Raw genomic sequence first — 23,007 nt, forward strand, 5'->3', positions numbered from 1 at the left:
CTATAGACAGCCCTTGAAGAGGAAGGAATGCCATTCCTGCTGTCTTCCTGCAGCAGGGCATTCAGGGGAAACCAGAGAACTGGAAGGTAAGCCTAGAGGTGTAATGGTGCCAGAAGAGTCCTGTGAGCACCTGGGTACCCACAAGGACTGTTCCACATCACATCCAACCAGCAGCACATGTGGTGGCAACTTTCAATTCAGCCTTGTGGATTTTCCTAACTTTTCACCTAGGTCTAAGTCCTTTCAAATATGTTGAAAGAAGCTTTTGACAAAGAAATTATGTCAAAAGAGTATGCAGGTTTTTTGCTCTTTAGAAATAAAAAATTTCTCTTAAGAGGCCAGTTGATTTTGCTGAAGAGCTGATTGTCATAGAGATAAAGCTCCATGGCACACAGGACACAATGAAAGTGCTGGCAGCCCTTGAACATGGTGCCATTTATGCCAGAGTTATGATAAATGCTCTGAAAAACACTTCCAGTTATTTTAATTTACTTTTTCTCTGCATCCCTGAACTCTGATCACTTGCAAATTGAAGTGCTCTTAAAAACTTTAAGTACTCCATTAATTTTAAATTGCTCTAAACTCTGCAAGCCCAGAAACCCAAAGCACTCTTGAAAATGTGTAGTGCTGCAATTACTTCGATTCACTCCAAAAATGTGGGTTCAAAATCCATTTTGTGTGTTTATTTTTTTTTATGTTCATATTTTCTCCCACAGTGCAACAAACACAGCAGAGACATAAATTCTTCAGCCCACTAGGAAAGAACCACATCATTTTAAGAGCAAGTCTTGATCCAAATTGTTTGAATAAAAAAGGAGCAACTTTGAGAAAACTTAATAATGCACAAGGATTGCCAGAAAATGTGTGTCTTCACACACTGCTATCCACACTAAATCTTAGATGCAGGCATATAAAGCAGAAGTTAGGATGAGCACCTCAAGAGATTGGCCAGTGCACTGAGCTGGCTGCTGGTCTGGCTGGGAGCTGTAGTTATTTCTTATTACAAATGTACCAGACACGCCCTCTGTGGGAGCTGGGCTCCATCCCCACTGCGCACATCAGGCTCCTGGGCTGGTCTGACCACGAAGAGCCTGGTTCTCTCCCCTGTCCCTGTGGAGTTGTGTGCTCCCCCACAAACTCCTGCTTCCTTAGCACAGCAAGGGTGGTGTTCAGGAGGAGCCTGCAGACAAGCTGCTTTCAGCTAATATCTCGTCAAAAGGAAATAGCCTTTTGGCAAGGCGTGGGAGGAGCAGCACAGCGCTGCCTCCACTGAGGACAAATCGCTGTGATCTTCAGCTGCTGGAGCAGAATTGGGGATGACTAATATGTAATGAAGCAGCACAACAGGTTTGGCCCCCTAGTAAAGCCTTTGATTTCAGTGGCGGCAACTGACAGATGAAACTCAGAAATGTTTCACATGCTCAGATGAAGCTGTCTGAATAAATAAAAACTTTAAACATATTTTCCTCGGAAGTATGATGTGAAATAGCTATGTTAGAAAGCTTTTGGGGATCTCTGTTAAGTAATTTGTTTTACATATTTGTTTTCCCAGAATTTTTTAAATAAAAAAGATAGTTTGGTCACAAAAATAAATCATTTGCCATCTTTAAAAAAATATAAATAAAGTATCTGATCATTACTTCCAAGAAACAGTATCAAGTATTTAGGCTTTCCTTCTTTCTAAAGTAACTGTTTCCATCACAGGTTTGTGGCCTCCCCTGTGGCTGAGCAACACAACATTTTCATCTTCAGTCAAAATAACCATCCTACTTTTACAACTCTTCCTGTCATAGGTAAATCCACTGCTTAGAAGGTCTCTTATTTTTAGGCTCTGATCTCTCTGTTATGGTCAGCTGGGAGCAGGAAATTAAAATTCTAAAGATCATTTTTCATCTCTGGGGAGATTTCCATTTTGAGAGCTCACCATCCTTGGTTGCCTTCAGCACAGCCTAAATTACATGAATACATGACTTTGAGCCTGTGTGTCCTGCAGTGTCCCCATGGCTGAGACCAGGAAAGGATGTGCCATCAGAGGACTCTCTGGGAAACCCTGCATGGGATGGCATGGACCTACTAAAATGCCTTTTAGAATTTTTTTTTTTTTTTTTTGGAGGGACTAGCAACAGTCCCAGCTGGTTCTGGGCTGCAGAGGCTTGGTGTGTCCCATGGGGACACTGTCCCTGCTCCCCTGCTCCCTGTGATCACCAGTGCCTTGTTACACAGGGAGCACAGCAATTCCCCAGCGAGGTAAGAGCATTGAGAGCTGGCTCCATGCAATTTTTCATTGCTACTTCCTTATTAATGCCATATAATCAGTCAGCCCACAAGTGAAAAATAATGGCTCTTATTGCCCTTTTCCTCCCCCATCTTCCTCCTGGAAGATGCACCAGCTTAGACCTGCTTTTGCTGATCACCATGTGTATACTCCAAGACAGTGAGGGTGTCACCTCTGCATGGGTCTTGTCCCCTCACTGCCTGGCTCTGTGCTGGCACCCAGCATGAGAGCTGCTCAGAGGGAAATGTATCCTAAAACACTTTAGCCATCATCACTGGCTAATAACCTAAAATCCATCATTCCTGTATGGAAGTTAAATGAAGAATCATTACATGTGCCAGCTATTAAGTGATGCATGACAAGGTGCTTCAGCAGTTGATCATGGAAGAGACAAAACTACTCTATGAAACACAGAGGAAGGGGAAAGACAGAAGAATCTGTCTATACTAAACTAAGCCCTTTCCAAGAGATGAGACACTGGTTTTGTTGTACTGAAATAACTTTTAAAAAAGAAAACCATTGGATTGTTTTGGAATAAAATAGAGGTCCTGGTTCAATAGATAGAATCCTATCTAATAGTAGTGGCTGCAGTCTCAAGCTGTGCCATCACTCTAATAAAAGATGCTGTTTCCCAGTGCAAAGCCTGATGAAAACATTTTCACTGTCAGTGGATCCACTTCAGCACTTAGGAGCATGATGCTGCAGCCAGCAACCTCCCACTGCACCATGTTTCAGAAACAATTGTCTCAGGCTCCCCTGTATTAGTCCTTTAGCCATTTTATACCCAATTACCCTTCCTCAGACCCAGCTCTCTCTCAGAAGCTGATCTTCTGGGCACAGTTCCACCACATCCTCATTCTTGCCAAGCACAAGTGCCCCAATCCCTTTTAGCACTGACTTTACCTATAACTAAAAGAAAATGCGTGTGGTTTCATCATGTTTGGCTAAGCAGAACACCTGCCCCTGCATCAGGGATCTCTCCTTTCCACTCTTCATTCTTGCCCCACCATGGGTCAGTGGCCAGCCAGTTCTGACGGGGTTTCGTGTAGTTTTTTACAGGCACCAGTAAAACTGCCTGCCTTGAGGCCAAGCAGTGATTTCTGTGGAGATTCCACTTGATACATGCCCACATCAACTGGTCTTGGAGAGGTAATTGTTCAGCTCATATTTGATTCACTTTGTGTGCTGTGTTAATTTTGTACTGAACTGGCTTCTTGAACATTACATCGTGGAATACCAAGTCAAATATTTTACAGAGGCTTAAATCAACACTATTCACTTTATTAAGCAAAATTGTAATCTTATTATATTTTTAAAAATCTAGTCAGTTTTAGAAGATCTATTCCTGTTGATGGGCATTAATTATATTATCCTTTCCTATTTTTTAATTTCTGCAGTTGTTTCTCATTGTCTGGGATCCATTATCTCCACAGGATCAGAGCTCAGCAGGCATCCAAACCATCCAACTTTTCCTTAAATAGCATCTTTTCTTCTCCTATTGTAATTTTACCAGTACTCCATGATCACTGCAAAACCAGCATTAGCAGGCCAGAAAAAAACCTGTAAGTTCTCCTCAAAACACTTCTTTGCAAATTATTTACACTTCTGACTTGAAGATGCTGAGCAATTGTAACTGTGGCTTGCTATGCCCTGGACTTCTGCTGTTATGCAAATTGTTGTACCATCATCTGGTGGGAATGCATTATTTGTGGTTGTTTTTCTCCTAGATTCAGAACAGGAATATTTGTTCATTAAAAACATTTGCCTTTCTGCATAATTGTTGTCATTTCTATAATTTCAATATGGTAATAGTCCAAAGACATAATTTAGTTTATCTTCATCCCTAATACATTTTAAAGACTTCCTTACTGCTCTTTTCTCTGTAACTGTAGCCTGTTTCTTGTATTATTTTCCTTTGCTTATCTAATTTTTCCAGTATCTAATATCCAAATTACAGTAATTGCAACATTCCCTTTTTCTGTTTGTTTTCCATTTGGATGCAAGCATTGCTCTTTTCAATGTTTCTCTGAGATGTTCCATTTCTGTAACCATCTCAGGTATCCTTTGCCAGCAAAGGGACCAGGGCTCTTCAAGGCTTTGGCTGCAGTAGCCTCCAAGTGTATTTGTGTGTCTTCTCCTCTGTTTCAAAATTTGCCCTGGTGTATAATTGTTTTGCACTGGGAATCTGACTTTTTCAAAGTACCAAGTGGATGTGTGACTGAGATTTTTTCCCCCTCTTACCACGAGTAATGATCAACTGTTGATCTTGGGCCCCTGGAGGAACATCTCCATTCTTCAGTTAATTTCTCTCTACTGAGAGCAAATAATATCTAGTTGGATCCCACTTGTTTTTGCATTAGCTGAAATAAACTCTAGAGCTTTAGGATGCTGACAGGTGCACAGAAACACCTGAGTTCAGGCAGCCTCCCTAGGCATTTTCTCACTTCCACTTCCATCAGAGGCGTACCCTGAGCTGCACACATTTGCTGGGCTGGGAGAAAAAGTGCACTCATGTGAGCAGCAGCTTGTTCCTCAAAAGAGGATGTCCCAAAACTGCAAAAAGTTTCTCATTGCTGGGATAATTGGTTCATGGATTTCTGATTTTTGCTTTTCTACATGGGGTTAATTTATCAGTTGATGAGCATTTTCTGCTGGATAGACAGCACATTTTCTTGATTATTTCTGTTTCTGCCTTTAGGTAACAGAGGCCTAGATAATCAGAGGCCATTCTGTGTAATTATTTTCTGGTAATACTCTTGTGTGCAGCTTTGTATAAATACAAAATAGAAAAGTAGCCCTTGTGCTAGGAATTTACAGTTCAAATGACACAGAAAATAGTGCCACTTAAACAAACATAGGATCTTCATGGTGGGCTCAATTTACGCAGTTGGCCATCAGGTTGCTATCAGATAAAATACAACAAATCACAAGTGTCAACTGTGACTGCTCATGTCAAAATTATTATAGAAAGTCGCTCATTTAAGGAAAAAAAAACCTCAAAAGCAGAATCTGGGTTAAGTTTTATTGAAATTAAAAAAAAAAATCTTTTAGAGCAAAGCCTTGCTAGCACCTTCCTTATTTTGTACACCAGTCCATGCATTTCCCAACTACTGAGCTTCTCAGGAATTCTGATCTTTCTCTTTTTACTCCAAAACCTTTCATATGGCAGCCCAGAGTTTGCACTCAGCAGTTTTGAGCATGTTCTCTGCAGTGACCCATTACTAAGTGACAGGCTTTTCACAGTATCCAGGGAAGAGGGAAAAACCAAATTTCCAAAGCACATGGTACTCCGTGCATCTGCAGCATCAAGGTTCTTCCCAACAGGCTTTTATAGGAAAGCATTTGTTGGACATTTGTTTTCTTTAGATGATACCAGGATCCTAAATCTCCTTTTCTACAGAGAGCAAGTAACTGAACAGCATCTCTAGGATACCACTCACAATGATGACCTCTACATGCACAGCAAAATTGATTAAATGCACACTTACTTCCCTGCAGTTTCAGCAAGGCCAGCAGGTCAATCACATTAATATCAGATACTCTATTTTATTGGAGAAGTCTCGTGGAAATAAATGTCAGCATGGCTGCAGTCCAAAAATTTAAAGATTCACTGGTGGAGTCAAACATAAATGGATCTTACCTTGCAGTTTGACAAAGTTTCTTTCATTGATATTTCTCCCTAGGTACCTCAAGCTATGGAGGCAATACAGGACATGCTTTATACTTGGGAGAAATATTAGGATAAATTATCTTAGAACAACACAGAAGCAAGTGAAATTCAGTTCTTTGGTTGCATTACTCCCCTGACATTGGAGACATTATTATAGACATCTCCATTTGTCGTGTGGGCTCCTTTCAGGGCTGAGGAGAAAAATCCAGACTGCTAAGACAGGAACTATCAGACACATTGAAGGCACCTGCCATAAAAGGGGATTGACCATAGCCTGAAAAAGCCCCTTGTGCTGCCATCTCTGCAAAAGATGGTTCTTCTTTGCAAGGAGCCTGCAGTTTCAGTGATAGATGGCTTGAAGGGTGCATGCAGCAGATCTCACAGGAATGCCATGGCCCATCAGCCCTTTCACTCCTTCTCTTTTTGCAAATTCCTGTCTCCTGCTTCCTCCACCACTTCCCTGTGCTGAAACAGCACAGAGTGTCACTGTGACAGGTGTCACTGCAGCTTTACCACAGTGGCCACATGGGCTGGAGACCTGGAAGCAGCAGAGCTTGAGGATCTTATGCTCTGCTTTATTCAGCCTACAGCCTTGCCTCCCACACTGCCTGCAAATCCCCAGACCTCCAGATTTTAAAGTTTGCAGTGCAGTATGTTGACAACACACCACACATTCAATTGCACGACTTCAAATATCAGAGTGCTATAGAACAAGGTGGAAATTAAAGGGAAAGAAAAGGTCAATGTTTCAGCAGTCCTGTCCTCTTCGGCCCCACCATCACATAGGCAGTGGGACACTGAGTCTGTGCAGCCCATCAAAAAACTCAAGACTCTGCTGAAGCCAGTGAAATGACCAAGACACAATGCTACAAGCAGAGGAGTGTTTGTATGACTGGCAACCACTCAGTAAATTTCATGTTTTATTTACTTGTATTCATCCTTGTCAGATTAAATTAGATTTCAAAAAGCTTGGAAAACATCGGACAAATGTCCTTTATCATTAAGGGAAGATTCATTATCTGCATGGTATTATTAAACTTGTATCTTATGCCCCTTTTAGTGCCATTTTTTTGTAATTACCCAAAGCTTTTTGGCACCAAGAGCAGTAATGAAATATCTAAAGGGCTGCAATCTAGCAATTTTTTGTTAAAATATAAAAGGCATGGATTTATTCTTAAAGGCAAAATTTAAAAATAATGGCAGATCCTTGAAGTATATAAATTATATTTGCATTTTCAGAGAGTGGCTCATACCTTGATTACTGTGTCCTTTGATTGCTCTTAGAGATGGGGTGAATGTGTCTGTTCAAAGAGACTTGCTGAAGTCCTTGTGGCACCTGTAAATCACAGGCAGCAGCAATTGTGCTTTTTTTTGTGCCTTTGGGTCTCAGAAATGTTTGTGGTCTCAGCTGTTTTCATGACCAGCCAAGTGTGACACTACCATTTTAAACACTGTCCTGTGTCCAGCCCTGTACATCTGAGCCAGCCGCGTGTGGAGAGTTTTATGGGCAAGCAGAGAGCATTTAAAAAACACCTTTCCTCAAAAAAAAACCCTCCATGTGGCAGTGTTTTTGAGATGGTTTCCTAGGAAGCCTGCTACTCCCTGACCTCCCTAGTGCAGACACAATGCTCTGCTGATGGCACCAGGAGCAGCAACTCCTCAGCCATGAATTACCATGGAAAATTAGGTAGTAAGAGACAAACCAATTATGGATGCTGTGACATATGCCCTCAGAGGGCTTCATCAGCTGCAGCAGTATTTACCTAGTCCTCCACTTTATATTTCAGAGGGCAAAAGGGCAGCAAACATTAAGGAAAGTGGTCCTCAGAGAGATTTCTCTCTCTCTCATCCACAACTGTAACACTTTTAACAGATGAAGGACAGTAAGAAGGCAAGAAATAAACATGACACCTTTATTGGTTTGGATTTTAGACAGAGAAACATATTATTTAATATGTAGAAAATATTATAGAAAAGTGTCTTTGCACTGCTGTAGAGCTTTCCATAAAACAGTGCAAGGAAGTCAGTCAATAATTTGATGAACAACTCTGAGCTTGGTATTTTTGGTACTTCAGTATAATTTAAGAAGTGGCTTGACCAGACTCTGCACAAGTTAATGCAGGGGAAGTATATGATGGTGTCACCTAGCAGAAAATAGCACAATGAAATGGGAGCCAAAGGCCAAAAAGACAGCACAAATGTTCAATAAAGACAATATTCAGCGAGCTGTGTAGATACACCAGCTTCCCCCACTCTGCAGGGTTTTTCAAAAGGACTGGGGCTCCTGAATTAAGGCACTGCAGAAGGGCAGGCATGTTCAGTCAGGAATTACTGGGTGAGATTCAGTTTTGGAGGCTGCAGTCAGCCTCAAAAATCCATTCTCATCACTTGTGGGTGAAAAACCACTTGATTGTGTCCTTTGATTTCAGCTTGGGTAGTGTCACAGCAGGGCAGAGCAGGTTGGACATCTTCCTCTCTCTCTGCAGGGAGGCATCCCTGCCCCTGGATTTCTGACCACACAGGAGCATGTTCAAGCTTCTGCATAATGGTGGAGCAGAATCTGGGGCTTTTCCTTACTGTCTGTGGCCTCAGACACCTTTGTGCACTGACACAACCACATGGCATGGCAGTGGGATCCTCCAAGGAAGAGGCACAGCATGAAGCCTGCTCAGGAACAGCTTGTCTGGGTGATACAACTGCTGGTTCCTGTGATGACTGGGGAACCAGCAGGCAGGTTTTTGTAGTTATAGTTATCCCCAGTGAAGAGTTCTTTACCTCCCACTGTGCTTCAAGCTACAGGGTTTAACTGATATTAGCCTTTTTCCAGCTGTTTGAAATCTAGTGAGTAGTGCTGCTTTTCTTCTCCCCTCTGCCACTGCTTGCCTCCCTGATGGGAATATTTTGGCTGTCTTCCCATCTGAAGATGTGTTTGGAAATTTGGATGAGTCCAGGGAGTGAGTTGTCTCTTTCATTGTCTCTTTCTAGTGCAAACACCATTAGAGTTATTTGCCTTCATGGTTATTTCCATCTCCACGTAGTCATTGTAGAACACCATCCTGCCCTCAGCAGTGGTTCTAACTGTCCTATGGCTGGTCCTCCTCAGTGTGAGCTGTTGCTTGTGGTTTTCACATGGTGTTTTTGCTAGCAATGATTCCACAAGTACTCACAGAGGTTTGCTGTCCCTCCACATGCTGCCTGGGCACCAAGCAGAGGATGACATGGGCAGCACAGTGCATGGCCAACACAGCACATGTCCAACATGGGGAGTGTATGACACAGTGAACATGCAGCACTGGGCATGTACACTTCAGAGTACATACAACAGTGTGCAGGTACACACAGTGCAGCCAGCACAATGCACATGCCATCATGGTACACATAAATCGTGGTGCATGTTCAGCATGGTGCACAGACAGCACCAAGAATGGACAGCATGGTTTGTGTACAGTACAATGCCCAAGATCACAAACCTGCATCAGGTCCCCATCAGGTCCCTTGAGAGCTGCTTGAAAGTCACCTGAGGGGCTCCAGAGGTCCTGAACTCTCCAGGAGATTCAGTCCTGCTGGCTCTGACAGAGTCAGGCTGCCCCATGCAGCCTCTCCACCTCTGTCCCAGCCTATCCAAAGACCACATTACTTTGTTCATCCTTACTCTGCCATCTCACCATAGTGGCATGCAGCTGGCTGGAGTTGTTTTCTTTGATCCAAAAAGCTGCTAGAGAGGCACACACACACACTTGGTGCCTCTGCTCTGCAGACAGTAAAACGTCTTGCAGTAAATCAGCTTGCCAGAGATTATACCAGCAAGGCCAATATGGCAACAAGTGTTCAAACAGAGTTTCAGCCCTGCACATCAAAATTTCCTTTCGTTTAGAAGAATGCTCTGTTTTGATCACACAATCCTTATGCAAAGAAATAAAGCCTGGGTCTGCGAAACTGCAAGTTTAGGACTTGTCCTAAAAGTATTTGATTGATTGATTGATTGATTATTGATTTAATGATTGATACACACAGGATAAAGAAGGTCTAGGCAGAGAAGCTCACACCAAGGCTGATGGGGAGCTGGTGGGTGTCCTGAAAATTCAGCATCTGTGTGGCTATAAGCAGGGATGCTGTTGTACCCAGAGCACGTGCAGCCCTCAAGGCAATGCCAGATGGGGAGACCTGCATTAGACCTGGGAGAGCAGAGCAGCTTCTGTTCCATACCAGGGCTTTGCTGGTGTCACAGACCAGCTGCTGCAAACCACCTGCTGAAACAGAGCTTTTCGGTAGGACAAGCCACGCTCTGGCTGAGGGTGGTGGTGGAAGCAGATGGGCAACTTTGCAATCTAAAAATTACATCTTCTGATGCTGACTACCTGATGCAGGTTTATTTGCTGTTCAACAGGATCTTTTCTGTTCTGTGCAATATCTTGGCAAACAATGTTCATTTCAGAGCACAGCTCAAGACCAAGGCAATAAGATGCTCCTGTGAATCACAGAAACCATGATACGGGAGAAATATTTTTAATAAGTGATCTGACAATTTTAAAAATTTATTTAAAAGTAATACTGTCCTAGGATCATTACAAAGAAGGTAATATTTATTAGTAATAGGCACTAAGGCAGTTCTGTAGCAGTTTTACTGTCATTATTATCTACTTAACCACCACTTTCATTTAGAGATATTATTTTGTTTGTGTGTATGTACATATACAGTGCTTGATATCACTCCAAGATCAAGTTTTTTAGAGAAGGAGAAAATTTTGCATCTAAGATACTACTAGCCACAAAAATTACTTAGGGAGTAATGGGAAATGCAAATGCTGCACAGATGCTTGGAAGGGATCCAAACAAATGCTTTTAAAACCTACATCACATCTTCCTCTTCTCTTGCTGCTGCTGTGTGGTATCATGTACAGAGATGTCAAATTACTTAGAGGTCTGAAATCTGCGCAACTCAGCACCTTTCCTATCAGTAAATTAGAGAATCAAAATGGAATTAAACTATTAGAGGAGGTATTCATGGTGTGAAGAGGCATTAATATGCTTTTAAGGGACAAATTCAACCAGCAGTTGCTTTACTAGCTTGTAAAATGTGCAGCGTGAGCACAGCCACAGACCTCTCACTGCTGAGGAAAATCACATTCTCTGTGCAAACTTTGGGAGCTTTATCATCTGTAAGTTTACCAGGACTGTATTTGGGCTGCATTTCTCCATGAGACTGGGCCAGTTGTGTCTCACTTGGGAGAAAATATCCCAAATCAGGGCAGGTGGTTGCAAAGAGGGATTTTATAAGACAGAGGTTGCCTTGCCTGAGAAGGCAGAACCCATAGTGGGAAGGGTGAGGCTGGCAGCAGAGCTGTGCCTGGGGCATCAGTCAGCCCCCTGAGTCAGCCCCACATCCAAGCTGGCTGCTTTCAGCAGAAGAGAAAAAAGTCAAGCGTTGCTCTTCACCGACTTTCCAAAGTCACCCCAGGTCTCCTGAGTGCAGCAGCCACCACAATGAAACCAAAAGTACAGGGCTTTTCATGTTTACATTGTAGTGCTCTGGTGCTGTGCTTCTAACTCATAACAACATTTGTGTAGCAGAGAAATTGCAATAGCAGGGGATTCCAAGCAGAAGGCATGAAATTGAGTTTCTTTATTTTTATTTATTGCATCCAGATAAAGTCTTTTTTTTTTTTTTTTTTTTTTTTTTTTTCCTCAAAATTGGCTATGGATTGGCTAAAAACAGCTTTCAGCCTCTCTGAATTTATGGGAGCCTAAAACTTTCCCAGGGGAACCCATCAAGAATTTCCCAAGGAACCTTAAAGTGGCATTGTCCTGGTGAATAATTAAAAAATGATCCTTAGGAGTGGCCAGATAAATGTCTTGGAGAAAAGTCAACCAAACCCAGCAACTCCTGAACAGCTCAGGAGGGGACAAAAGGTTTCTCTTCCTAATGGGTCTTTGAATGTCAAGATGATCACCATCATTTCCAAAATAATCATGGGAGAAACATCCCCTTTCTAGGTCTGTGAGTTTTCAGTTTGAGCAAGTCCCCCAGTCCCTATCTCTGCAATCTCATTTGCTCCTGCCAGTCCTGGCCAAGCTTATGGATGGGACATGCAATGGGTTGGATGTTATTTCATCCTATCCCGATGGCAGCAGCAAAGTCCTTATGAACAGCATCAAGTCAGCTTACCAAGTCTGAGCCAGTCCTTTGTTGAATCAATAGTAGAGGAATTTCTAAGTATTGTGAGCCACAGCTGTGCCACTGGTGAGGACACTTGGCCACACCCGAGCAGCGTCCCCAGGAAGCAAGGAACAGCCGGCTGGTATTTGTGTCAAATTGTTGATATGCAAGCAGGGAGCATGCTGTGCATTCAAATCACTTTCACACTAAATTTGGAACAGAAATCATTAAATATTTATTCTGTGCCCAAAATACTGCTCAAGCGCCCTACTTACTGATATTACATATTAATTCACATAGATTTTGCAGTACTGATAATGCATTTATTTTAAAATGGTTACTCTGAGGCATTTGTCATGATTGGGATGTTTAATAAAAAGAGAGATTCATGGCCCCAGAGGAAGCCAATCTAGTCACTTCTGTAAATCCAAGTGGCTCACGTGAAAGGAAATTCAAGGGTTCATAATTACCAATAAAAAAGTACTAACTGTAAGATATTAGTGATGTGTTGAAGACCAGTAAAATCAGGTCTTCCAGAACGAAGATACGTAAAAGCCTAATAGAAATTCAGAGTTATTTACTTAGCAGTAGGAGTACTGTATACTCAGTGAAGTAATCACACAGCTAGAGTATAATTGCTACAAATCAATTGCTCCTTTCCCTGGGTATGAGAGGTTCAGGTTCTCCTGAAATATGAGGACTGGTCAAAAAACGACCACAAAAAACTCAAAAATAAGTATATAGATGCACCTTGAGTTGCAGTGACCCCAGGGATGGCAATCAGGCACTGGCAGCAGCAATCCAGCCCAGGTTTTGTAGGAGCCCTGCGCATGCTGGAATAGATCAGCTGCAATTATTTCCAGGCCCTGGGTGAGCAGAATAGGGTGCATTTGATAAATTGCCCATGGTCCTCCTATCTGCAATAAGACTCAGTCATTTTTAATTATAGACGCCTCGAAAGCTGGGAGCCAGTGCTGATTGGGCAGGAAAATATTGCTACAATCCTCTCAATAGGGTTTGGAAAAGGATTTCAGTGCTGAACCTGACACGGATGTGATGCTGCCAGTCTGGCCAGAAGTGGAGATAAACAGCTCACTTGTGGATTTTGCTGAGTAGCTGCAGATGTGGAGAGAGTCTGGTCTCTTTCAGGGCCTGTTGGGTCAGGCTAATTTGTTTTTATTTATTTTCACACCTGGTATAATAAACCCTAAGAGGAGGCTGAAAGGACCAGAACCAGTGTCAGGACCAAGTGCATCCTCAATGGCAAGCAGGGTCTGCCCAGGCCCGTGGAGGAGAGCAGAGAGCACAAAGCAGGTAGTATGTTTCCTATCACTATTAAATTTCCCCATCTCCTGCTTCATGTTATCAAAGAAGGCAATTCAACCTTTCCCTCTGTCCCTGCCCTGACATACCTCTTACAGTACATCCCCCCCTTCTCTCCCTGCAGAATTTGCTCTAGCTGTGCCCCTGAGCAGTGATAGGTGCCTGGAAGAAACCCATCACGTGGATCATTATGAGCATCAGCCTCCAGGCACAGGAGGCACCAAAGCCAGTGTGCTGGCTGTCTCCTTCTCGAAAAAGGACTGCAGCAGGGAGAGGCTTGAGAGGCAGCAACATTGCCTGTGGAGGCCAGGGCTGCTTCAAACCCAGCCAACAGCACCCCCCACACAGCTGCAAATGTGGTGTATCTAAATCCAGTTACAGGGTGGAATAAGCACTCCTACTTCAGCACACAGGGCTATTTCTGACTCCAGAACCTGGATGCTGTGGGAAGTCTCATTTTCCTGCAGATGCTAATCAGGTCTGGAGAGAAGAACCTGGCACCTGCAAAGGAGGGAGAAGAGAGAGAATGGCTCAACAGACTTTTTCAAGGGACTGAAAAGCCTTTCCAAAGCACCTTCAAATACACTATCCAGAAATAGATCAGGAGGTTATCTTATTGCAAACTGCAGTTTTCCAGCAGTGCAGATAGAGAGGGTAACTCCATCTCTTCAATGCCCTGCCAGTCGCCAGTGGGCAGCTACCACTACACAGGACACAGACAACTGTTCCCACTGTGAGAGACTGACCCTCAGCTGGCTGGAATTTTTCCTTTCAGGTGGCAGTTTACTGAAGAAAGGAAACTTGCTGTAAATGTTCTGTGTGCAGGGCAAGGAGCAGGCTGAGCACTGATAAGAGAAATGCTGAACTGAAGCATTGGCACCCCAGCTCTTGCACCATCTGCAGCTACAGCAGCTGGGTGTCCCACGGTGCCTCCCTCCCCATCCCACACTTCCCTGATGCCAAGGATTCAGTAAGGCCAGCAGCTCTGTTTGGCCCCTGCTTCACTCCTGCCACAGTCCTGGTGCAGCCAGGATCGCAATGTAAATATTAGCTGAGTGTGCATAAACAGGTGAAAAGAGCAACAGTTTAAGCCACTCTGTTTGGGAGACTGAGAAATCTATATAACGCTGTTACCAAGAAACAAGGATTGCTTCCTCTGCTATTTTAGGAAACAGTGAAATAAATGGAGCTTAGGACACACCAGGATTTCTATTTCCACTTTGTAAATGAGTGTTATTACCAAGAGGCAGTGTTTCCCAGTGGCACTCTGTAGCCAGACTCTATTCATGCCTGAATCAAAGCATGTGCTGGTCGAACCTGCCCACTCACACACTCCCATTATCCAGTTCTTTAAAGTGCCCTGTTGCAAGGTGCAAATTGTCTAGCCCTTCACAGCATGTGCCCAAGGATGTGACAGCAAGTCCTCAGGAGAAGGTACCATTTACTTGGCACTACCTGTTGCACAGCCTAAGACAGGCTGGCCCTCAGCAGCTCCTCTGCTTATTTTTTCAGTTGTTGCTGAAATTTCTTATCTTTATGAGCTGTAAGATATTTTTCAGTAGAGTCTTTGCTATCTACTTTTTCTCTTTTTTCCCTTTCATTTTCACCTGATATTCAACAGAACTCAGAATTGTATTGCAAAATTGCTTTTCTAAAGCAAGAGGAACAGCCAAGCAAAACCTTTTTTTTATGTTTTGATGGCATGTTGCCAAAGGGTCAAATTTGCAGCAGGTAACATCCAGAAGAACAAATTATCTCTGACGCTGGACTCCTATAAACACCGAGTAGCAGACAGCAGGCACCATGTGATTGCTGAGGGGCTGGCACTGGGCAGCTCTGTCAAAAATCAGGAGCTGCTCTGCAGTCAGTCTCAAAGTGAGGGAGAATCCTAGCTAGGGTCTCTGTACACCCCTCCAGAGGTGTTTTCGGATCCATACCCAGCATACTGCATATATAAGGCAAATCACCTCAGGCTCATTAAAACAACACTATCCGAGCTGGAATAGGGATAGGAGCTAGTGGGTGCAGTTGGTGACTGGCAGGGAGAAGCAGAGAGTGCCCCAGCACCAGAGTCTGCACTCTCACTTTGCTTCCAAATCTCATGTTCAGTGCAAGTGATTTGCAAATGACCTCATGTTCCACCAGGGGAGGTTTAGAGTGGATAGTAAAGAAAAATTTCTTTGCTGAAAGCATGGTCAGGCATCTGAATAGGCTGCCAAGGAACTGGTGGAATCACTATCCCTGGAAGGGTTCAAAAGGTGTGTGGATGTAGCCCTTGGGGACATGATTCAGTGGTGAACATGGCAGTGTTGGGTTAATGGTTGGTCTTTTCAGCCCTAAGGATTCTATCATATCCCATGGCCACAAGGGATCTCAGAGGAGGCTAAACAGCACAAGAAATGGGCCCTACTCTCTCTTTCCTCTTCTAGACAGTCCCTTCAACTCCCTGCCATCAGTGCACATAGATTTTACAAAGGCACTAATTGCTTCCAGCTTTCATAAATATTCTGATTTAGGCCTTTAACCAGGATTAATAAAAAGAGTGTGGGTTTGTTTGGTTTTCATGCAAATGCAGCCTCCCTGAGGGAGATACTCTGTTAAGCTCTCCCAAATGGCTGCTTTAAGCAGAGTTCACTCTTTCTGCGGGTTTCTCCCAAGCCTTGGGTCCTGCCTGCTTGCTTGCACAGGCTGTGCCACTGCACCTGGTGTCACATACACAGGAAGTCTCTTCCCAAAGCCAAGGCCCCTGCTTCAGCTCTGCTTTTCTTTACGTAATTTCTACAAGTCATTATCTATGCTGATTTCCTCTGTCTATTGGAAAAAAACTGGAGAGAGCTACAATCGCTACAGTAGCAATTTTTCTAATGTCAACAGGTTCTTCCCTCTGACACTGTATAAAATGGAAAGAAATTTGAAACATTTCACAATTTCACAATTTCACTTTTACTATAACACTATTCTTCATCCAACTCTGTTTTCGATACCTGAGGTCACCTGGAATCTCCTTTACTCAGCTGCAGTGGCTCCAACCACGAGAGGTGGGAAGCATTTCGCCCTCAGCAGGGATTGGTGTGTGCGTATTTGCTGCTTCTTCTTTGTAGTGTAAACAGGCACAGGCACGGAGGTGAAGTATTCCCACACGGTGAGTATTGCCCCTTACCAGAATTTGCAAGAGAGCTGGTAATGTAGGTACTTTGGATCTCATTTAGTAATTATTCTGGAAAGTGTTTTAGCAGATACAATTAACTCATGATGCTCGGAACAAATATGTAGGGGCAGATTTTTAAAACCTCCTGGAGCCTGTTCCAAAGTGATAAGCTAGAAAAGACCATGCGTTTTGAAGCTGTGTTTCATCTTGAAAATGAACTTAGCCATCCAACATTAGCCATCCTTTTAACCCAAAGAGCCTTTGTTTTAAGCATCCTGAGAAAACAGCAATAAAAACCAATATAACATCAAAAATTACTTAGCTAATGCTCTTATTTATCTACATTTACCCACTCATGATGGGTAATTACACAAGTACCCACTGTGAAATAATGCCATTGGAAGTTAGCCACACATAATTTTCATGATCACTCTAGTGCTTCCCTTCCTGCACAATGCCTTCCAGACACTGCCTTGCAATAGGATGTAAACAACTGCAAGTGAGAGATGTTTTAGAGGAACCTGCATACATCTCTCTGGACAAATATGGCATTTGGAAAGAGAAAGCAAGAGGCCTGAGAATTTTTGACCTGACTCTTTCCTTCACTCAATAAAAAGCATGAATGTTGTAACTGTACATTCAAACACAGTCACTGTGAAAACATGGCTGTGTGAATTAAGAAAATAAGGTCTCAATCACATTGTCTGTGATATGCCCCTGCTTCTCTGGACCAGCAAAACTTCCAGGTGAACCATACCTTGATATTCAGTCAGGTCTTTCAAAACATAACCAAGTTCAAAGTTCTCTAGTGAGCTAAATCTCACCCACTAAAGGATAAATATAAATCTGAAGCCTCTTAAAAAAAAAAAAATCTTTTTTTGGTGATTGCATGTATCTATCTTACATCAATTAATTTAAGGAATCTTTTCTGACAATCTGTCAGAAAAGTCAATTTGTCTTTATAGTCAGATACTCAATGTCTGTGATGTTCCTACCAGCAAAAATTATTTCTGTCATTCCCAACTGCTTTCCTCTAGTGAATCCACCTCTGCAGAGTTACCACAACAATCAGAACAATCACCACAGAAAACATTTCATAAAAAATGGTCCAATTTTCCTCTGATCATCTGACAGAGCTTTATTGCTGTTTTGTCCAGGAGAGGGAAGACAGGGAGCTGCAGCTTCTGCCTCCTCAACTACGAGGGAGAGCACCTGCAGCCTCATGTCACAGATTTTTTTTTTCCATTCTCCTATACAATAAATGACATTTCTTTCTTGAAAATCCCAAAGACTTCTGCTTTCTCTTCTGTTGTGTGATCACCTATAGATAATATCATCATTGGCACTGATGTAATTTATGCATTTTTTTTTCTGCATTGGTACAACGGGACTCAGGACAAGTTTTTGTTTTGTTTTTTTTTTTTCTAATGGATGCTATAAAAATGGCATCAATAAAAAGAAAGAAATGCCAAACTAAAAGACAACTAAAAAATTAGAGAACTTTACTGAGGAAGATACTTTTGAGCCATCCCATCACCCTTGTGGTAGTTATCCTTGCATTAGCAATGGTAGGGGGCAAATGGTATTAGCAGGGGCTGTATGACCTGTCCCCTAGCAGCACAACCACACACCTTGGGTGAGCAGGGTTATTTGCATTACAGCAATGATATCATGGTACTTCTAGTTGTTTTTCTGGGAAAAAATAAATAGGGAGGCATGAAATAAAATGATAGTGAGAAAGGCTGAAAGGGGCTGAAAAATATTTTCCTAACTTCAGCTTGGACCAGCTCCTTTCAATGGGAAGCACACAGAAAACTTTGTTTGCAGGAACTTTACAATTTTCCTCTTCCCCACAGAGAGTTTGTCATCCCCAGGTCTTGCCACATTGCTGACACACACCATGGCAAGGTGATGTGCAGAATGCCACAGCTCTAACAGATAAGGCTGATGGAAATGGGGAAAGCCATTTTTCACTCTCTACACAAATTTTTCAGCCACTTCTCATGGCTTTTAGAAATGTAGGACCCAGAAGTTTTTCCAAACTCATCTGCTACACTGAGCTTTTAATTAGAAGTAGGCAAGAAGCTCAGAAAGCCCAGCTGTTGTGAAAACGCTGGAACACATCGTGAGAAGCAGTGCCTATCTCCTCTCCCGCAAGCTATTTTCACAGCCCCATCACCATGAACCAATGTTTATCTATTCTCCCTAAATATTTATTAACATGAATTAACAGGTGACAGGTATTTTGACATTCAGAAAAGAAGCACTGCTAATTGAGTAGAAAAACAAAACCTTGAAAACACCCACCGACCACAAATACACAAATACATGTAAATGAACTCTCAATCAGATCTGAAAATCACCAAAAACTAAACCATTGAATACGCGATGTCTTCACTGACTCATCCCTCAGAGAGGCTTCTGAAGTTCTCAGCTTGCCCCAGGTAATCTTCAAAGCAGAACACCGCGATATCATTACACATGGAATAATTAGTGACTTGGATGAAACCTTTACCAGCAATATCACTTTTCGATTAAGACTTTTAGCTGCACTGAGGTGCAAGAAGAGCTGCTTGGTGCAAAGCAAATGTTGGGAGCTTCAGGTCTGCGGGGATCCGTGTGGCTCAGGCTGCTGTGGGGACACAGTAATGCCCGTGTGGGGCTGTGGGGGCACCAGGGGCACAGCAGGGACATTGGTGGCCGTGGGGACATTGAGGACACAGCAGCGTCTGTGTGTGGTTGCGGAGGTTCAGAGAGACAGTGGGCTCTGTGGGTACACCCACCGCGGGCACAGCAATGCCCGTGTGGGGCTGTGGGGACATTGAGGACACCGCGGTGCCTGAGTGGGGCTGCGGGGACATTGAGGACACCGCGGTGCCTGTGTGGGGCTGTGGGAACATTGAGGACACCACGGTGCCTGTGTGGGGCTGTGGGGACATTGAGGACACCGCGGTGCCTGTGTGCGGCTGTGGGGACACCGCGGGCAGACGCGCCTGCCGGGCCGTCACCCCGCACCTCTCGGAGCCCCGCGGCCATGGCGGCGGCGAGGCTCCCACCGGGCATGCGCGGGGCTCGCTCGGCGCTCGCTCCCCTCGCCCCGCGCGTGCAGCACCGCGGCCAGCGCCCGCGCGCGCGGGGCGGGGCGGGGCGGGGCGCGCGCGGATCCGGAGCCGGGCACGGGCACGGGCACGGCTGCGCCGAGCGGAGCGCAGCCCAACGCGCTCCACAGCTCGCCCGGCCGAGCCCAGCCTTCGCCGCCGCGATGTTGGACCCTTCGTCCAGCGAGGAGGAGTCGGAGGAGCTGGTGGAGGAGGAGAGCGGCAAGGAGCCGCTGGCGCCCGCCGCGGCGCGGCTCTCGCCCAGCCGCCCCGGCGAGGGCCCGGGCGGCGGCGGCGGCGGCGGTGCCGGCGGCGGTGGGAGCGCCGGGGGGCTGCAGCCCGGCGGGCGCGGCAGCAGCGCGGCGCGGCCCGCCAGCCCCAGCCCCTCGGTGGCCAGCGAGAAGGAGAAGGACGAGCTGGAGCGGCTGCAGCGGGAGGAGGAGGAGAGGAAGAAGAAGCTGCAGCTCTACGTCTTCGTCATGCGCTGCATCGCCTACCCCTTCAATGCCAAGCAGCCCACTGACATGGCCCGCCGGCAGCAGAAGGTACCGGCCGCGCACCGCCCTGCCCTGCCCGGCTCTGCCCTGCCGGTCGGGTTCTGCCTCTCCTCTCCATCACCCACCCACCTTTGGCTGCTCCCTGCCTGCCCCTGCCATCCACCCACCTGCCTGTCCTCTTCTTACCCACCCGCTGTTGCCTTACCCCTGTGCACACTCCTCTAGATACCCCTCTGCATCCCTGCCCATTCCTCGCCTCTCCCTCTGCTCTCCGGGCCTGCAGCTCCCCGGGCACCCCAAGGGCACTCCCGGCACAGGGCACCTTGGGCCCACGTGGTGCGCTTTGCTGGCAGCAGCCCTGTCTCGGGGCTCGGGGAAGCCCCCTGACCCCTTGTCACCCTCCGTGCTGCTCCCCGACATGGTCTCCCACACAGAGCCGGCGCGGTGACATACATCGTTGCTTCTAGTTACGCAACATCGGGATTCGGGAAGTTTGGGATGTTGGCCATCTAAAGGTTGTCAAAAGGAGAGAAATGGGTTATGTTGCTGGAAAACACCAGGCACGTGCTGTTGCCTCCTGCAAAGGGACTCTACAACTCTGTGCTTCCTGCAAAGTTTGCTTAACTGGGAGTGCTGGCACTGACTTGGGGAGTTGCCGAGTCTCATTTCAACTTCTTTCAAGTGTTTATGTTTGGCGAGCTCCCCAAGATCGGCTTCCCGGCAAAATGTATCAGCAGAGGTTTGCAATGAAGTCTCTGCCACAGTCCTGGCTCTTCCTCCCCACTGTGTCACCACAGCAGGGCCGTGTGCTGCTCCAGGCAGAGGCTGGGCAGGAGCGCTTCACCTGGGCTCCCCATCTCCAGGAGCTGTCTTGGAGCTTGTTTCTCCTCTGAGACACAAGCTTATGGGCCAGGGCAGAAATTAAGTTTCTTCTGGATCTGGATACAGCCATCTTTCAGTCAAATGTAGCCAACTTTTTCTCTGTGGCAGCCAGAGTTAAGTCTGTGATGTAATGTAGCTCTCTGAAACAGCTGGTTGATTTTTTGTCACCATTTTCGGTTGAGTTTCTTAGACTGCAGTTTTAGCCTTGATCCTGTTCTGTGTTCACAAATGACCTTTACAATTCAGGCAGACTCCTGGATGTATTGAGGCAAACGACATTCAGTTCTGCTACACCACAGGACTATTATTAGTCATTGCAACATACGGAGGTAGGAAAGTGTATCCGTACTGTATCATGTAGTTTAAAGGCAATATAGGACAATCTGTTGCTGGAAGCTTGAATGATCTGCTTTTGTTTGCTGAGCAAAGTACATAGCTGAAATTATAGCCAGGTTTGGAGTTTCTTTTATCTGTTCTTTTTGCCTACAATGCTTTTCAACAGACTGTGAATTTCCGAAGTCGTTTTGGCTTTCGTTTCCCGTGCAACTTCTTTGTGTTAGAGAAAGATGATGAAACTTACGTTACTGTTAGTTTCACTGAAATAAAACCAAGTAAGTCCTACAACTGTTTCTCACATAAAAGTGAACTGAAATTGACAAGTAGTTTATCCAAAGGAGCATGCAGCATCTTAGCAGTTCAGAGAAGAGTGGCTGGGAAGGACAGTTTATAGTCCGTGAAGTCAAAATAGTGCACTATGAAAGGACAAGAGAAGGGAGAGGAAAAGGTGGGGAATAAAGTGCAGGCGAAACAAAGAAATGAGGAGTAATGAGAAAAATTACAAAATGGCAGCAATACTCAAGGCTATGTGGAAGTTACACAGGATCCTGGGAGGAAATAATTAATTCTCTGTGAAATGAAGAACATAGGGAAACATTTCTGGCTTACTAACATAGCTAAAATAGGTGTGTCTTGAGGACTGACCATCTCCCCTCAAACTTAGCAGTGAAATGGAATTGGGAAAGCTAAATTTGCCATGATAACATATGTCAAATTGAATTTACCCTTTAAAAGGTGAATTAATTCTGTTTTTTTGTTTTCTCTATATCCCTATATTCAGTTGTCACACTGGGAGTAGATCCTTGCCGTTTTTTCTTTGCCATGACTCCTATTGAAGTCAATTAAAGGACTACCAGAGCTTGCAGTTTGTTGATGAATTTCATGTGCTCCTCTGCTTTGCTTTCCTCACACATTCCTCTGGGAAAGTCCTTTCCTTCTCTGGCTGGTGGGGGACCAGAGGGTGAAGGTGAGGGACTTGATCCCTCGTGAGCATCTAGCTTCAGTTGCAGTGTATTGGTTGGGTCTTCAGTAATGGTGAAAGTGTCAGGTGCTCAAGACTCACCAAAGTGGAACAAATACATTTTGCTTCTTGGGAGAAAGGTGAGAGAAAACTGGATTTTGGTCCTGCTCTAATGGGGGCTGTTGGGTCAGTTTGCTCATCGGCAGAGGAGGGATAAACTGCTTCCTTTCCCATGTGCTATTTGCCTCTCCACCCTCACAGTCTGTAGTTTGCCAGGGAAACAGAATCCTTGAAGAAATAGGGAGCAGAAGATCCCCAAACATCGTCATTTGCAGTCTCCAGGTTGGTGCAGGACCATGCTCCCTCCTTTCCCAGTGGTGCTGGACAGAGAGGCTGCAGGGGCTGCTGCTTGATCCACTGCACGTGCAGGGTCCTGGAGACGCCAGGGCCTGACCCTGCCCATCCACCCACTTCAGTCACTGCCCATGGACAGGGTGTCTGGGAGCCCCACTGGGGCCCTGCCCAGGTGAGGGGACCTGGCTTCATGCTCAGGCCCCACATCCACGTCAGGGAGGTGCCACCGCAGAACTGTGCAGCAGTGTGAGCTGCTCAGCAGGTTCTGCCCAGTGCTGGAAGGAAAAGGATGAGGTTTGGCTTCAC

At 45.0% G+C, this 23,007-nt stretch overlaps 1 protein-coding gene across 10 annotated transcripts in view; it reads left to right on the forward strand.

Moving 5' to 3' along the window:
- The first annotated feature begins 19,744 nt into the window (after window positions 1-19,744).
- The window catches only part of CADPS (calcium dependent secretion activator), a 207,045-nt gene continuing 203,782 nt past the window's right edge, over window positions 19,745-23,007 (forward strand). For all 10 annotated transcript variants that reach the window (XM_053989358.1, XM_053989361.1, XM_053989365.1 and 7 more), the window contains exon 1: window positions 19,745-20,216. In XM_053989358.1, the coding sequence (XP_053845333.1) occupies window positions 19,836-20,216 (381 nt within the window). In that variant the 5' untranslated portion in view covers window positions 19,745-19,835. The remainder of the gene's footprint in view (window positions 20,217-23,007) is intronic.

The sequence above is a fragment of the Vidua macroura genome, chromosome 13 (assembly GCF_024509145.1).
Source record: "Vidua macroura isolate BioBank_ID:100142 chromosome 13, ASM2450914v1, whole genome shotgun sequence".
In the NCBI taxonomy this organism is placed as follows: domain Eukaryota; kingdom Metazoa; phylum Chordata; class Aves; order Passeriformes; family Viduidae; genus Vidua; species Vidua macroura.